Here is a 17617-nt window from a genome sequence, read left to right on the forward strand (position 1 = left end):
AAAAGCGTTATTCCAGGTCTCCCTCTTATGACAAGGACCAGAAAAGGATAGACCTTTTTGGGGGAAAGGTTTACTCATCCGCGACCCTTCAATTTTGGATCACAAATTATCAGGCAGACATGGCTAAGTATGATGTCACAAGAATTACAGCAAGTTTGCAACCTTTATTGAACATCTTCCACAAGAGCATAGAGAGCACTTTCAGGCTATCATTAAGAAGGGGCAGTTATTAGCCAGAAACTCTCTCCCAGCATTCTTCGATGCTGCAGACACTGCTACTAGATCCATCTCCACAGCAATTGTCATGCACAGGGTGTCATGGCTCCATCTGTTGGGGTTCCCGAGAGAGGTACAAAATGCAGTTGAGGACCTCCTGTTTGATGATCAGAAGCTTTTCTCAGGAATACAGACGAGTCCCTGCACATACTGAAGAACTCCAGGGCTACGGTGAGGTTTCTGGGTATATGTACTCCTACCAAAAAGAGATTTAGTGGGTCTCAAACTGCCCAAAGATCACACCCAACACAGTTCTCTGGATTTCACAGAACCTGCTAGAAAAAGATGGAGATTCCGGAGAGGAAAAGTTTCCCACCTGCCTTCAGCAAGTACCCAGTCATCTTTGAAATAGCTATTTTGACAGGATGGTCAAAGGTTCAACTCCTCCCTCATCTCTAGTTTGCAAGCTGCGACCTTTTGCCCACCTCCACACTTTTGGAGACTGCCTTTCCCATTTCCAGCAGATACACGTGTCATGGAGCTTATAACATTGGGTTCCACCATCCACGTTGTCCCTTCCTCCCTTCCACTCCCTTCCCCGTCCTCTTTAGGGACCCCTCTAACAAGACTATACTGAGCCAAGAAGTACACTTCCTTCTTTTTTTAGTTGTACCAGCCCCGCCCTGGTGCAGCAGTGGTTAATCCTTTTCTTTGGGCTGAGGAGGTCATGCTCCCTCAGCTCTGCTGGGCATGCTCCAGCTGGAGACGGTATAAAAGGAAGCAGAGCTGCTCAGTGTGGGCTGACTGCTGGCAAGGTAGGAAGTGCACTGCTGGCTCCTGTCTGAGGACTGCCTGCACTCCAGGATGCAGAGGCCAGCCAGACAAACCCCCAGGCTCAGGATGCCGCAGAGAGTGGAGAGACTGGGGGGACCCAGAGATGGCAAACTGCAGAGAATTGGGTAGGAAGTGACTCGGAAACTTGGCGAAGAATCAGTTGTAGAACTGGAGACTAGCTCAGCATGTTTCAGTAGGATCCCCGGTGAGCTGGTGGTGGGCAACCCCACCACCAACAGGGCCCTGGGTTGGGACCCAGTGGAGATGGAGGGCCCAGGTCCCCCAAACCTGGCCACCGCTCACCCCGGGATGGTGGCCCAGCTCACCCGTACTATTGACTCTGGCCGCTAGGCCACGCTGCCCTGGCAGCAAGGGCTGGGCTATTTACTCTGGCCGCTAGGCCGTGCTGCCTCAAGACCAAGGACAGCCCTACAGACTCAGCCACAGGGCTGTAAAGCAGCTCTCCCCTGCCCCCAAAGGGTGACTGGATGTACCAGCCTTGCAGTAGACCTCACAGGAAAGGGGTTTTACTCAAGGTATACTTTTGTACCACATCTCAAAAAAGTTCCAAATGGTGGCTCTGGCAGCCCTAATCTCTTCTCTAAAGGCAGGAAATTGGTTTTCGGCCCTCGATCTACAGATTGCCTATTTCCATCTAGAGATACATCCTGCAAACAGGGATACCTGCACTTCACCATGGGCCAGGATTGTTTTTAGTGCCGAGTACTTCTGTTCAGACTTTCTTTGGCCCCAAAGGCATTCTTAAAGGCTTTAGCAGTAGTAGTTGCTCATCTTTGGTGAGAAGCAATTTTAGTCATCCAGTATCTTGACAACTGGTTAGTCAAGGGCTGATCTTACAAACCGGTACTAACTTCCGCCCAGAGCCCTCTCTCTCCTCCAGGAATTGGGTCTCCAGTTAAAAATTAAAAAAAAAAAAAAAAAATTATCCACATTAGCCCCTGTAACAGAGAATACAATTCATAGGGGTATATGGTAGCCAGGGACTTCTTTCCCACATACAGATTCGTAACTTTGTCACATCTGGTTGGGACAAGTCAAGGAAGTCCCTGTACTACAGTAAGGAACTGATTGCAGCTCCTGGGACATATGACAGTTTGCACCTTTGTGACCAAGCATGCAAGATTATGCCTCTGCTGCTTTTAGGGCTGATTCAGGGAGACCTATTGGACAAACAGGTTAAGGTTCCCCTCCAGGTGAAGAACTCACTGGATTGATGGCAAGATTAATGCAAAATCTGTGTGGGTGTCCCGTTGATACAACCTGCTCCAATAATAAGTGTGACAATGGATGCATTGCTGTTTAAGATATACTCTCATCCCTCACTCATAACTCAGGGCAGGTAGTCACCTCAGTCAACTGGTCTCTATATCAGTTTGTTGGAACTCGAGGATTGCCTACCTTGAGTTCCTGCCCTCATCAATAGCAAAACAATCACAATCATGACAGACAATGTGGCTTGCATGTTTGATATCAACAACCAGAGGGGAGAGATTCTGCTTCCTGTGCGCCGAGGCTAGAAAGTTATGGAACTGGTATATAGCCGATCAGAGTCGGATCTCAGCTGTTTTGCCTTCCTGGAGCCCAGAAGTCACAGCCAGTTAGCTCAGCAGGCACTTCTCCCAGGACTAAGAATGGGAGTTGGACTGTCAAATCGAGGTACCAGGCATGGAGTCCGATCGAGAGGTAGGACGAAGCATAAGCTCTATGAGGAGGGCCCTTAAGCAAATATCCCGCTCCTGCTGAGTTTGAGGGTGAAAGTTTTTGCAGATCCTGCACTTATCCTTTCTGTGAGACTCCCCCAAACATTTTAAACAGCTCTCGTTGGGGATCACTAATGGGCATCGGCCGGCTACACAATGAACGTGGCTTAAAACCTGGGGAATGGGCATGCCCCCCGCCAAGCCGGGACTCTAACTCCTAAACAGCTACTCTAACACGTAACTTAAACAATGGACTGTAAGGACCACTAACACTCTTGTGATGCAAGACAAGGCGCTCCAACCAACAGTAAGAAGAAACGGAGAGGGCATAGGGTCGGCAGCACCTAATATACCATGAGCGTGGCAGATCCTACAGATACCACTAAGGCAAAAATCTCCCAACTGTGTATGTGGGCACACACACACACCTAGAATGGAATGTACATGAGCAACACACTGAAAGAACAACAGTTACAAAAAGGTAGGTAATTGGGTGTTTTTTGGTTTTTTGGCTTGTTTGGTGATTCAATACAAATAATTTTAGCTAGGAAACTCCATGCAAAAAAATTACATTAAGAAAATACCGATATTGTGAAGTTAAGCACTCGGAAGCCAGGAAATGCTAAAGTTAAGACTAAATGTGTAAAATCTTGTAACACTGGCTACTAATCTGTGTATAATAGAAAAAACAGACTTCACGAAAGTCTGTATAGTATGCAAACAATAGTTCCTTAAGTAACTACACATGTGCATTCCACTCTAGGTGTTGGTGTGCATGGCTGTCAGAAACTTTTCCCCTGTATAGTACTCGCTTAGCAGCTTGAGCCTCCACCCCATTCATCATTACATGCAGAAATAAAAGGTAGCCCCCCTCAGTTCCTTTTTATCATCCATGACAATCATTGGAACTCTGTTCTATATCAGAGCAATTCTTTCTGTCAGCCTTTTGTGAACATAATGTGTGTATATATACATAGTCTAGTCTTTAGTAGTATTAGCCATGGCCAAATGAGCAGGGCAGTTGCTGGCATTAATGTTGGGACTTCCACAGATGATCCTCTTTAAGGACAAGGTTTACCTGCATCCTCATCTGAAGTTGGTCCTAAAGGTGGCTTCCACGTTCCACATCAACCAGCCAGTTTATTTGCCAGTATTCCTCCCTGCTCATATGTGGTATTGGGTAGAAGATCATTTGCATATGTTGGACATAGAATCATAGAATATCAGGGTTGGAAGGGACCTCAGGAGGTCATCTAGTCCCTGCTCAAAGCAGGGCCAATTCCCAACTAAATAATCCCAGCCAGCGCTTTGTCAAGCCTGACCTTAAAAACCTCTAAGGAAGGAGATTCCATCACTTCCCTAGGTAACCCATTCCAGTGCTTCACCACCCTCCTAGTGAAAAAGTTTTTCCTAATAGCCAACCTAAACCTCCCCAACTGCAACTTGAGACCATTGCTTCTTGTTCTGTCATCTGCCACCACTGAGAACAACCGAGCTCCATCCTCTGTCTTACTAGACACTTATTACCAATTTCCTACATTATCCGACATAAGAGCCTTGCCATTTTACCTGGACAAACCAGTCACTTTCATAGATTCTCCCAGCTGTTTGTAGCATTGGCAAAGAAGGTAAGAGGTTTCCTCCACCCAGAGAATTTTTTCCTGGATTGCACCCTGCATATGCATGCGCGATGACTTTGGCTAATGTGTCAGCTCATTTGACGAGGTCACAGTCAGCCCCAGCGACCTTCCTGACACAAGTCCCAGTTGCAGACATTTGTAGTGGCAGCCTGGTCCTTGGTCCACATCTCCATGATCCACATGCTGTGCTTAAGACTCCAAAGACAATGCTAGAGGGGAACAAGTTGTTCTCCAATCTTTATTGAAATAGATTCCAATCTCACTTCCTGTCTTATTGCTTGTGAGTCACCAAGAGTGGAATGAACATGTGCAATTACTCGAAGAAGAAAAAGAGTTACTAACCTGTTCCATAACTGCTCTTCTTAGAGATCTGTTGTACGTGTCCATTCCATGACATACACTCGTACCCATCTTCATTTGGAGTTATGGCAAGAAGGAACTGAGGGGGCTAGAGGGAGCTCTGCTCTTTATACGTGCATGCAGTGACACACAGTAGCAGAGGACGTTTAAGCCACCAAACAGGTACTGCTGAAGGAAAAAGTTTGATGGCCATGCACTGGGCATATAGATTCCAAAAGCGAAATTGACATGTGCAACACATCTCAAACAGTTACGGAACAGGTTAGTAACAGTTTTTCGTACTAAGTCCTGCAATCCAATCTGAACCAGACTACAAGTGTCAAGTCTGGGACAGCTGAGTTTGGCTCTCCATTTGCCTGTGAGGTCAGCCTGTGGCGGTTATTTGTGACAGCAGCTGTGTGCCTTACTCCTGTCGTCTGCCATCATCTGCTGCTCTGTGTGTACGCTGCAGTGTGAGAGGTATTGCGATGCCTCGGCATACTCATTTTGCAGGGTACATACACCAGAGCATGGGTGACAGGACCAGAGCATGGGTGACAGGACCAGAGCATGCAGCTGCCTCTGTGCCAACCCCGCAGGCAGAAGGTAGCAACAGTCGCAACTCAGGTTCAGGAGAATGGAGTAGAAGGGTCAGGGTTGAAGTCAGGTCAAAAAAATGACTTGACCCTACTTGGGCGGGACCTAAAAATTAGGTCTGAGTAGACCTCTGGTAACTGAGAATACGATGATTGATCATAGATAAGGTTTTAAATTGCATGTTAGGAGACGCCGACATCATACTAAAAATGGAAAGTCAGTCTGTAACCACTGAGAATGTGCTAGAAATTGGTTCTTTCTGTGGCTCTGTGCTCAATAATGTCGTGTTTTGATATGACTAGTTAACCTTTTGCCCATTTCTGATCACTATTTTGTGCTGTTCATAAAGATGTTTGCTTGTATTTGAATATAAATTAGTGAATTTTTGTTAATAGGTTAACAGTGTATTTTTGCCACTAGATGGTATCTGTGTCAACTTCAAGCTGCTTTTATTGGATATTTTTTCTGCCTGTTTTATTTTTAATTATTACTTGATCTAGTTGGCAATTGTAGTTTTTAGTTTCTGCATTAACCTGCTGTGAAAGTGTTGCTTTTCATTGTTAAATACCTCAGATGCAGAGGTTTGTTTGTGGAGGGAAGGTTGTATGATTAGTAAAGCTTGTGAAGCACTTCAGGATCTTTAGAGCCTTGTCTGCAGGAGACCTTTTTTTGCCAAAAACTTGCCACTAACAGTGCTGCTTGTTAGGGCAGACAGGGCTTTAGGTGGCCAGCTATGATATGATTAATCAAAATTTGTCAACAGATTGGGTCCCTAATGTGATAGATATCCACATATAATAAATGGCAGTCCCTGCCCTCAAGAGTTTACCCCTCTGCATCATCTTAGACCTTCTGTAAGGAAAGTTAGATGATAACGGTAGTTAAAATGTAAATGCACGCCTGGAGTTACGTGTGCACTTACCATTGCTACCAAGTTGAGAAGCTGAACTGGAGGTAGCAACAGAGAATATTTTGGCAAAAAATCTAGTGTATACAAAGTCTGTGGGAAGGCAAATGATGCTATAATTACTTTGATTCATTTACAAAAAGCATATAGTGGAAAAAATCATACAAGTTCTTGAGGCCAAGACTGATGAGAGTTCAGAGACGGGTGCAAATGAATTAAAATGCAGGAAGGTGTCAGGAAAGGATTTCATTCAAGTCGTAGTGACAGCTGTGGTACAAGAGCCAAAGTAGACTAGTATAAGTCAGTACAAATGTCGTATCTCTGTTCCTTTGCCTGTACTCTAAGGGAGGACAAAGGAGAAGGAAAAGCATGTTGATTTTGTGTTCCCTTTCCTTATTTAAAAAGTCTTGTTAAATGTTTATTGTTCAAAGGAATCATTAGTCTCTTGTGTAAATATTTTTGATAATGCTTAATAGCTGTTGTGTGAAATGAGGTTATTGATTTATTTTATTTAACTGTGTTAAAATAGTTTCATATTTAAATAGTAATTTTTTATACTGCAGCATATTTTATTTGGTGAGTGATTAAAATGAGTTACATAAATACATGTGTAAATATTTATTTTCATACCAAAAGTATGCGTAACACCATGATGAGCAGACATGTGCCCTGTGCTAAAGAGTTTCTAATCTAAGTTGTATACACAGTAGAGTTCAGAGATGAAACTCTTATGTACACAAAACAACCTCTATAGGTTAAATGTTGAACTTCCAGGCAAAAGGTGAATTTTTGCCGCCTTCTTCTAAATGCATTCAAAACTTGATAGAGGGATGGCACTGAAAATCCTGACAGCAGAAGTGTGTCATAGAGAAAGATGAGAACTTGTGTCCTTCTCCCTCCCCCCCCCCCCGCTTTTTTGTTTTGTTTTTTGCAGCAGTTAATTAGGGCTGTTCATATTTATTATTTCAAAACTTCCTTTCTAACCATTGTATTTTTGTTTTACCCACATTTACTCTTCCTCTATATAAATACAGTTGAAGAGAAGAGCCGCAGTTATATTTTTTCTTCAGATCTAAATTATTCACAAGTTACGTTTTATTTGTAAAATCCTTCACCTTTTCTATGAAAGGGATTCAAATATGAATCACAAAGGTTTTGATAAGTAAAAAACTTGTTTATCTGATTTTAAAAGTAAAAAGGCTATGGCTCTTGAAAATACATATAAACAAAACTGTTCCTCTTAGGAGTCAGAAATCTGAGATATGGTCATCTTGGTCTCTCTGCTAGAGTGAGAGAGTTCACAAAGGGAAACAGCATAAGGTTTGTGAGAGAAGAAACTAATGTCTCTAAAGTTCAGTTTTTTTCAACCTCTTAAGGATATGGTGAGATGTTTCAAGTGTTGCTAAAATCCTATGTCATTGGTTATGTCGTCTTTTGGAATATTACAGGAAAAACAAACTTTGCAGTTAAACATTCAAACAAACAAAGTGGACAGATGTTGAAAAATACTTTTAGGCTTTCACATCAGACTCTTAAATCAAGGATGCTTGATTTAGCATAACTAATTTTGAGCCTTGCTTGGCCTGTTATTTTTGCCAAGTTGTCTGTCTTTGTAAGTTTTTATGGGCATCACTCAGTAGTGCAGTATCAGCAAAGTCTAGGTCTTCTAAGCATTTTCCATCTGCCCTTGCTGTTCTGGTGTTTGTGTTGCTCATGCACTTTGTTATCCAGTCTTTTGCAATGCCAAACAACAGTGGAGATAAAATGCAGCCGTTCAGCACCTGTGTCCACATTGAACCATATCATCTGGTTGTTCAGATTTAGTATTAGCCATTCTGTAAGGGGATTTTTTTCAACATTTCAGTACATCTCTGTACTGGGTTTTGTATTAAGGTCTTGACTCTGCAAGCATAGTTGTAATTTTTCCTTAGGACTTCAATCTACCATATCATCCAAATCTCAGGTTTACCTTTTGACTTTAATTTTGTTTAAAATATCAGTTAAGGAGCAAACAGACAGGTAGTCTAGTAGCGTAGTAAGATTTAAGCTGCCTCAGTTATTTTTAATCAAGGAAGCTAAAACATTGAATTCTACTCTTTAGAAGTAATTTTGAGGAATTGTTTGCGCCCTCTGAACTTTGTCTCCTAATAAGTAAGGAAGCTTCTGTCCTGAATTGGACAATCAGTGTTTCTTTTTGCTAATCCATAGAGCTGTTCTGCTATTTTAGTAGGTTTGATCATCCTGCATCTTAGTATTTATTGTGTAGATAGTATCATCAATTCAGCACTTTTACCTTATTTAGTTACATAAGTAGGCTTTGAAGGATCAGATTTTTATCGGTAAATGTCAGTAAACCTCAATTTCACTATACACACACAAACTCAATATTTCTAGCGATAATAGAAAGTTACAGATAAGCAAAGTAAGAAAAATGCTGCTTGAGAACTTAGTTTGATTTAAGGATATTTACTTTGTATGTTTGTATATGTGATATTGCAATTTGTATTTTAATGGTAATAAAGCTTTAACTTTTTGAATCTCTACATCTGCTGTCATTAAATAATTGTCTGACCACCCCATGCTGCCCTGCGACTGAGGACATTTAAATAGATAAATAGGAAAAAAAAGTTTAAAACTTGTAATTTTTTGCAACTGTGAAAAATTAAATGGACAAAAAAATGCTTAAAAATAAACATTGATATCAGAAGTGGAATTCTGCTAAGTCTGTACAGAACATATATTGAATCTTAGTCTGTCCTTCCTTCGTTCCTTAAAGGAGGAAAGCTTATCTGTGTTTGTCAGGTGCTTATGTTTCTTGAATAATAATCATTATTACATGCTGAGCTGCTTGTAAATGTGTATTTGTATAGTACATGCAAACCTAGCATTATTTTTCAATGTGTTTTTCTCCCCTAGGATGTTTTTGAGATGCGCTTTGCTAAAATGCCAGATGAACCTGAAGAACCCATGATTCCAGCCTCCTCTCCCGTAGTGGTGCCACCCCCAACCAAGGTGGCCCCCCCTTCATCCAGCGATAGCAGCAGTGATAGCTCCTCCGATAGCGATAGTTCATCAGATGATTCTGAGGAAGAACGAGCTCAGCGACTAGCAGAACTCCAGGAACAGGTAATGTGTTCTGTGGGTCTCGGGGCTAGAGCAAGGGGAACTTGGAGTCAGGCATTCTCAACTCTTCTACTGACTTGGGTGACCTTGGGCAATTTGCTTTAGCTCTTTGCCTTAGTTTATCCATCTGTAAAATGAGCTACCAGCTTCCATGGGGCTCTGAAGCTCAATTGTAAAGTGTTCTGACATCTGTTGTCGAAAGGGCTTAATGGGCAAAGTATTAATAAATATTGTGGTGTATTTCAAAACATTTGATTATGTTCTATTTAGTACACATATAATGTTCAAAAAAATCACAGCAGCACACTATACCATTGCCTTGAGTTAGGTAGCGTCATTTGAATGGATAGAATACAGTTTTGGGCTGGCTCAATTTAAGACTAAAGTGTGGCATGTGGACTTACAAAATGGGACCTGTAGCCACCACCTCTGATAGGGAGGTGCAGCCCCAAATACAGGCAGTGCTCCATCTGGAGCATTGTAGCCGCACAGGCCCTCCTCGTGCATTAAATCATTCATTGTTAATAGCATTTAGTGTCCAACTGGCGCTGAGGAAGTGGGCAGTCTGTTCTTGGCCAAAAGGTGAGGAGAGTAGTAACTTTATAAAGACTTCCTCCCCCCTGTCAAGCGGGTCAGGGTGCTTTAAAGTATAATGAAAAAAAAAATCAGTGTACAGTAAAAAGCATCTAGAACTGACCCACTTAATATTCAAAGAGGTGAAAGCAAGTGAAAGTAGCCAGGCCAGAAAGGAATGAATATGGGAGTGGAGGTGATGCAGAGCGAAAGTATCTTGATCTTTGTGTGTCTGCCTCTTAGCTTAAAGCAGTGCATGAACAGCTCGCTGCCCTGTCCCAGCCACAGCAGAGCAAACCAAAGAAAAAGGAGAAAGACAAGAAAGAAAAGAAAAAAGAGAAGCACAAAAAGAAGGAAGAAGTAGAGGAGAATAAGAAAAGTAAAACCAAGGAACCACCACTCAAGAAGGCCAAGAAAAATAATAGCAACAGCAGTAACTCAAGGTCAGCTTTGTGTCTGTCATATCTTGCAGTTTTTGTATTTTACTGCGCTGAGGCCTGGTCTACACTAGGAGTTTATGTCGAATTTAGCAGCGTTAATTCGACTTAACCGTGCACCCTTCCCCACCAGGAAGCTAATTAGTTCGACCTAGAGGGCTCTTTAGTTCGAATTCTGTACTCCTCCCCGACGAGGGGAGTAGCGCTATGTCGAATTAGGCTATGTGTGGACAGAAATCGACCTTAGTAGCTCCGGGAGCTATACCACAGTGTCACTCTGTTGACGCTCTGGACAGCAGTCCGAGCTTGGATGTTCTGACCAGCCACACAGGAAATGCACGTTGAATGATGACAGTTACCCAAGACCACTCTCGACACATTTTTCCCCCCAGCATGCATTGTGGGGAAATCCCAGAATTCAAATGGGCAGCAGGGACTGCGGGAACTGTGGGATAGCTTCCCACAGTGCACCGCTTCCAATGTCGACGCTTGCCCCGTTAGTGTTGACTCACAAAGTCGAATTAGCGTCCTTAGTGTGGACACACAAATTCGACTTTGTAAGGTCGATTCCACAAATTCGAATTAAGTTAAATCGAACTAATCTGGTAGTGTAGACATACCCTGAGGAACAATAGAGAGTTAGAGACAATCTTCTTGCATTCAGGATTACTTCAAACAGTAACCCTTAGTGCCTGTGGTGTAGTGATGGCTCACTCTGGGGTTTCTAGCTTCTGTAAGGGCCTTGGCATTGATAGTATCAGTTCCAGCAACACATGTTGGTGCAGCCCCCCAATCCGTTGTGCCTCAGTGTGACAGTACTTGTTTTCACTCATGCACCCCTGTGCTTCTTTGTCTGGCTTGTGGGGCTGCCATTAGTATCCAGTATGAGATATGATAGAGAACTAATTTTTGTTCCTCTGTATCTTCAAGTATTTCAAGGGCATAACCCCCAGCCAGGGGGAGGAACTATTTACAGTGCAACAAAGCATCATAACTTCGGGTAATGGGGATGAAATGAAGAAAGGGGAAAATGTAGTTTGCATATAAGTACAAACTGCTTGCAGTGAGCTTGATTAGGCTGCAAAATTGTCAAAAGTAAGGGATATAAGCCCATTTCTCATCCCCTACCCCCATCCCCCATTTAGGCTGAATAAAATACTGGACAATGTACTGTAGAGCTCAATTGTAAATTTTCCCCAGGGAACTGAACTGACTGTGGCCTAATAGATCTCTTACTTCTCTAATTTCATCGGTAATCCTTTTGCTACATAGGCTGTCTTTTTTTTTTTTTAATAATTGGAGATATACCAATCTCCTAGAACTGGAAGGGACCTTGCAAGGTCATCGAGTCCAGCCCCCTGCCTTCACTAGCAGGACCAATTTTTGCCCCAGATCCCTAAGTGGCCCCCTCAAGGATTGAACTCACAACCCTGGGTTTAGCAGGCCAATGCTCAAACCACTGAGCTATTCCCCCCCTGTGCATTCTGTATTAACGCTGAGGTGCTATGAATCTGGCTGAAGTGTGACCTCTTCAATTAGATACACATCCTTTTTATAACTACAAACCTAGTTTCTCAAACTCAGTGATAGTCTAATTTCTGTATTCTCAGAATAAAACCACAACCCTAGTATATGAAGTCTCTAACAGATCGTTACTTATTCTGAGGACAGGTTTTTCTTTATGCCTGCTGCTTCTTGCTTCCCCTCCTCTCCCACATACAGTATATAGATCAGCAAGTCAGAAATCGTAAGAGGGGTCCATATATTTAATGCTGAAAATGAATGTCACCAAGAAGCGCCTGTCTATCACGTTCTGTTCTCTCTGCCCTCTTACCCACCCATTCCAATTGTACTCTTAATAGCCTACTGAAAATAAACAACTTTGATCATTTTTAATTAGAGTGTAATGTAATCAATGTTACATTTAAGACATTAATATCAAGCTGCTGCTTTTTAAACTCCTCACAATTTTGGTGTTTCTATAATAATGTTTTATAATTATTCCTAAGTAGTAAGAAGGAGCCTGTGATGGTGAAGAACAGCAAACCGCCTCCTGTCTACGAATCTGAGGAGGAGGACAAGTGTAAGCCAATGTCCTATGAGGAGAAGAGGCAGCTGAGCCTGGACATTAATAAACTCCCTGGGGAGAAACTGGGCCGAGTTGTCCATATCATCCAGTCAAGAGAACCCTCGCTTAAAAACTCCAATCCTGATGAGATTGAAATTGACTTTGAGACATTAAAGCCATCCACGTTGCGGGAGTTGGAGAGATATGTAACATCATGTTTACGGAAGAAGAGGAAACCCCAAGGTACCTTTCATCCTCAAAGCAATTTACTTCACATTCCAGCGATGTAGTGCAAATCTTGTGAGAGAGAGAGAGAGAGAGACAGACACAGACGCACACACGTAGAGAGAGATGATGCACATACTGTGTATATAGGTATTTATATCCTCATGCCAGGGAAGAGAAGAACTCATTTCAAAACTACTACTTTTCTATCAAAAGATAGATTTGATTAATGGCACAATAGCATGTGTGTTAAATCTTACCACTGGACTTTAACTCAATGGCTTGTGATTTAGGGCTAATTTTATCTTAATATCCCTGTACTTTGATCTCTAATGTAAATATTTTCTTCACTCCAAACACTTGATACAAGGGACACATCATACGGCCAGCTAAATGGAATATTACATGCTGTTTCAATCTCATGTAAACTTTTCTTGTAAAACCTTTTAGTTTTCTTTTACTGTACAACAGTATTTGCTTTGGGATGCAAACTCACCTTCAGTGTGCCAAAAAAGCCCCAAAGCACCTCCTCTCACTAAAGAATGCTCTCATGCCAAACTGGGGCGTCGTCATGTGAAACAGTTGACACATGTATAGGCCTGGATTTGGATTGTCCCAGGCATGAGACTCACTACACTGGGGCTGCCATCCTGGATTCTCTCCACCAGTTTTTGGAGCTGTTTTTGGACTTTGTTTTAGTTTTTAATATATGGTTAGTGCTCAGAAAGGCATTTTAAAGTTGAAGTAAAGCCTCTTACAGAATCAAGTGACTGCGCACGTGTAGAGGGGAGTTTGCAGAACTCTCCAATTGCCCATTCCCATGCTTTTCTTTGTACTGATATATCCAAATAAAACCTTTACATTTGGAATTCAACAAGCCATAAGAAGATGTGAAATTGCCCTATGTGCTGCTGGCCTAAGCATCACTTGTAAGCTTATTTGGTGTATTGGAAAGAAAAATAGCCTAGAGCCTGAAGTGTAAATGTCAAATGCTGCATATGCATGATAAGCCTTCTCTAATACAGATTGCAGAAGGATTGGGTCATGTGCAGGATTGAGTATATTCAGTGTTGGACCCATTATAATTCATTGGGTCAATAGCATTCTTTTAAAAAAAAATACTATGCATTAATTATGGGCCAGTATAATCTAGTCAGTAAATAATGTGTGTGAACATTTCTAGCACGCTTTCCTTCTGCAAGAATCTGATACATGCATGTTTATGGGTTATTTAGGCAAAAGTTGTATTTGTTACCTCATTAGGGAATTGGGAACAGAAGGGCAAACTCTTCATTTCTGCCCTAGTTTGTAAAGTTCAGTACTAGGAAGGAACATGGGAACAGGGCAATGAGTTTGCTGTGCCCAATTGCAACAGTACTTTACTTAGTTAAAAAAAAAAACAGGAGTACTTGTGGCACCTTAAAGACTAACAAATTTATTGTAGCATGAGCTTTCGTGAGCTAAAGCATCCGAAGAAGTGAGCTTTAGCTCACGAAAGCTCATGCTACAATAAATTTGTTAGTCTTTAAGGTGCCACAAGTACTCCTGTTTTTTTTGCGGATACAGACTAACACGGCTGCTACTCTGAAACCTGTTACTTAGTTAAGCTACTTATGACCCCAACTATAGAGCATCAGCATACAAGCAGCCCTCCATGCAATAGAATTCCTGTTACGGGCGTTGTTGATTACAGGAGGACCACACAGCACAAGACTGGATTCTGGGTTATTTTTGTCATCCTTTGACAATATTGTACTATTATCTTGTTGCAGCAGAGAAAGTGGATGTAATTGCTGGTTCCTCTAAAATGAAGGGGTTCTCCTCCTCAGAGTCTGAGAGCACCAGTGAATCCAGCTCCTCCGACAGTGAAGATTCAGAAACAGGTTAGATGCAGCTTATTTAAAGACTCAGTCCTATACCTGTCTTCTGTATAAATAAATATGTTTTCAGTACTGGCTTGGTCTTTAATTTTTTTGTCTTTGTAATTAAAACAGTACACACAGTGTAGATCCTGCATGTTGCAGTTGCCTGTATTGGACCCGACATACGAAACTTGGAGATGGGGGTATGGCATCTTGCACTTCCCAAGATTACAAGATTTTATTGCCTTTCTTCCTTACTGTGGGAGAGCCAACCTGTAACATATGCCCAGATACTTTCTATCTGGCCAGTGATGTAATTACATATTTTTAAAAAGACCCCTTCTCTTTTCAGTTTGCTCTTAGGGAGTGTAAGTGTTTTCACCAGGAACACTTCTGCACCAGGGCATTTTTCTGGACAACAGCTGAGGAAATGTGGGTTTATGTATAAAAAATAAAAACAATGGCATGAAACAATTCTCTTCAGGAAAAGTAGGGTGAATTTAGTGAGCAGTAATGACTTTTTATAGCTTTTCTATTCTCAACTGATACGCCCTCAGAATTTGTGATTTAGGCATGTTAAGCTGAGGATGTTTTTGCACTTCTGAAATAGAGGAAGAACCACACTTTAAGAAACTAAAGTGACATTGTGGCATTAATGTGTGTCGAAGTGAGCAAAGCTGCATAGCTAAGAATTTGAGTTATTCTTTCCCGAACTGCCAGCTCTGTATGGGTTCTGAAAGTTAAGCTGGGTTCTTTCTGGCACATAAATCACCAGTAATAAAGTTTCTGCAACTTTAACTTTGTTAACTATGTCTGATGAAGTTGTATGAGGTAGAAAAGAGTTCTGCTTCCACTTCTATAGCTGGATTGACTGAAGTGCAAACAAGAGTAAAAATAAATAAAAATGCACTTGTAATGTAAGAAATTCTGTGACTGAAGTAAGAAATTTTCAGGCCTGCCATTGGGTTTGGAGGGGCCAAAGAGCACAGGTGCTGAATGCATACTGCTCTAAAACTTCAAAACAAGCCCCACATGTATGCTAAATACTCACCTCTGCTTTTCCTGTCCCCTCCACTCAGCAGAGATTAGTATTTATAGGAGTTGCTTTGGATGCTTACTGATGACACTTCCTACAGACACTCCAATTTTAAGCCTGTATTTTCTTTGGGGGAAAAAAATCTGCACTAAAATGTAGTTAAATATAACACATTTAAGTTTCATTATATTGTCAAGCATATTTTTAAGTTAATTTCAGTTTTTTGAAAGGAACTTGTGACCTTGGATGATAGTTCTTTAGAGGAAATTATATTTAATACTGGTCAAAATAAAACTTTCAGTGATAGTGAGTGCTGTCCTCTGTGTGTGTGTTAGCGGAGGGGAATGTTAGAAGAAAATGGTCTCCTGCTACTAGATAAGTCTTGAGGCAGAGCTGCCACATTTACACTCAAGCTATAGACTGTTATTGTACAATTGTTGTATTTCAGTGGCTTTATTTGACTAATGCAGGCTTGGGCTTGTCAAAGCTTCTGTGAAAAACTTGTTTAGAAATCAAGTTCTCTGGTCTTTCTTGAACGACACTTTGCTCATTCAGGTCTGAGACATTGGAATGAAAAAAGTATTGTTCCTCTCTGCCCCAGAGATTTATTCCCAGTGTGATGCAGTTGTCTGCAAAAGCGCAGTTGTGGATATCTCGGCCTGGTCTATGAAGTGTTTTTACTACTACTTGGCTTTACTACTACTTGGCTATACTATTATAGTTAAATCAGTGCAAAACCTGTGTGTAGAGAAACCCCAAGATGCCACAATATGGTAAAAACAGAACGTATGTTCTCGTCTGTCTTTTTCCATGGCAAGTGTGCATGATCCAGACAAAACTATTTCTAAGTTAAATGTTTCTAATAATATTCCTGAGAATGAGGCAGTGGAATTTGATTGGGTGGATATGAGTGAAATTGAGCATCACTTGCTCACTGTCCTGTAATTGACCTCTTGGATTGTGATTGGCTTAGGGAGCAGACCTCTTCTGTTCTTCTGTCATAGAACACTTTATCCTTAAGAATGAATTGCTTTATAGTTTGTTTTGTATTTTGAGTAAGCTGTCACTGGGCAGAGCTAATTAAAACCTTAGCTCTTTATAAGTTTTATGGAGTGTATGGTATGGAAATCTGTAAGATGACAGTTTGCTCAACTTTGCAACATGGCAGTCACATTAGTGCCTCTAGTGTACTTCCATGTGTACCATAACAGCACTTCCTTGGGGGAGTTCTAAACGTGACTGAGCTTTATCCTCTAATGTTCTCTGTTCTGTAAAACTATAAGAACTGACTGTAAAACTGCTCTTCCCAAAACATATCCATTCTCCTAGTCTGATTCCATCTTGACAGTCTTGGGATGACAGGGCCAGTGTTTTCAAAACTGGCCTCTTAATTTTGGTTGCCTCTCTTTTTGGGTGTCCATTTTGGACTTGATTATCACAGGTGCTGACGTGCTTCTCTCTTCTCTTCTCTCTCTCTCTCCCCCCCTCCCCAGCTCTTTGACTCGAATTGGCGCCCCAGTAGGTGCTCAGCATCTCTGAAAATCATGGCCAGGGTGTCCCATGTTGGCTACTGGAAATCAGATGTTTTTGAAAATGTTGACATTAAGTGATTTAGTGCTATAATTAGAGCCATTGGACAGCACTCCGCCTCTACGTATAGTGCAATGTGTGTGCTATGTGAGCCTTCTTTCCCTTCAAATTTATTTTGAAATTGCAAATGTTCCTTGGGATGCAATTTTTGGGTTTGTTTTAGCTTGTTGGCTCTTATCTTTCACTTTCTGTTCCAAAATGAATCATATAGTATGTTTGTAATTCTCAGTTTAAACACTTTTTAAAAACCAGCAACCCTTCACACAGTTTGTATTCTTTATCAAGCTTTCTGCCACATAATAAAGCTACAGTCACCAGATTTTTTTTAGTAGTCTTTGAATATGTACAAATGAATATACTTGTTTTGATAATACTTTGTTTCCAAAAAAAGAAACTAAATTTTTCTGGTCTAGAATATTTACAGTGATGTTTGTTTTGCTAAATCTTTC

At 41.4% G+C, this 17617-nt stretch overlaps 1 protein-coding gene across 8 annotated transcripts in view; it reads left to right on the forward strand.

Moving 5' to 3' along the window:
- BRD4 (bromodomain containing 4) overlaps positions 1-17617 on the forward strand; it is a 207028-nt gene that overhangs the window by 154040 nt on the left and 35371 nt on the right. For 6 of the 8 annotated variants that reach the window (XM_044995162.1, XM_044995168.1, XM_044995164.1 and 3 more), the window contains 4 exons: positions 9171-9380; positions 10194-10393; positions 12397-12698; positions 14453-14563. In XM_044995162.1, coding sequence (XP_044851097.1) covers positions 9171-9380; positions 10194-10393; positions 12397-12698; positions 14453-14563 — 823 coding nt within the window. The remainder of the gene's footprint in view (positions 1-9170; positions 9381-10193; positions 10394-12396; positions 12699-14452; positions 14564-17617) is intronic. The other 2 variants (XM_044995167.1, XM_044995169.1) reach the window with 1 other exon arrangement.

Source organism: Mauremys mutica, chromosome 20 (genome assembly GCF_020497125.1).
Source record: "Mauremys mutica isolate MM-2020 ecotype Southern chromosome 20, ASM2049712v1, whole genome shotgun sequence".
Classification (NCBI taxonomy): domain Eukaryota; kingdom Metazoa; phylum Chordata; order Testudines; family Geoemydidae; genus Mauremys; species Mauremys mutica.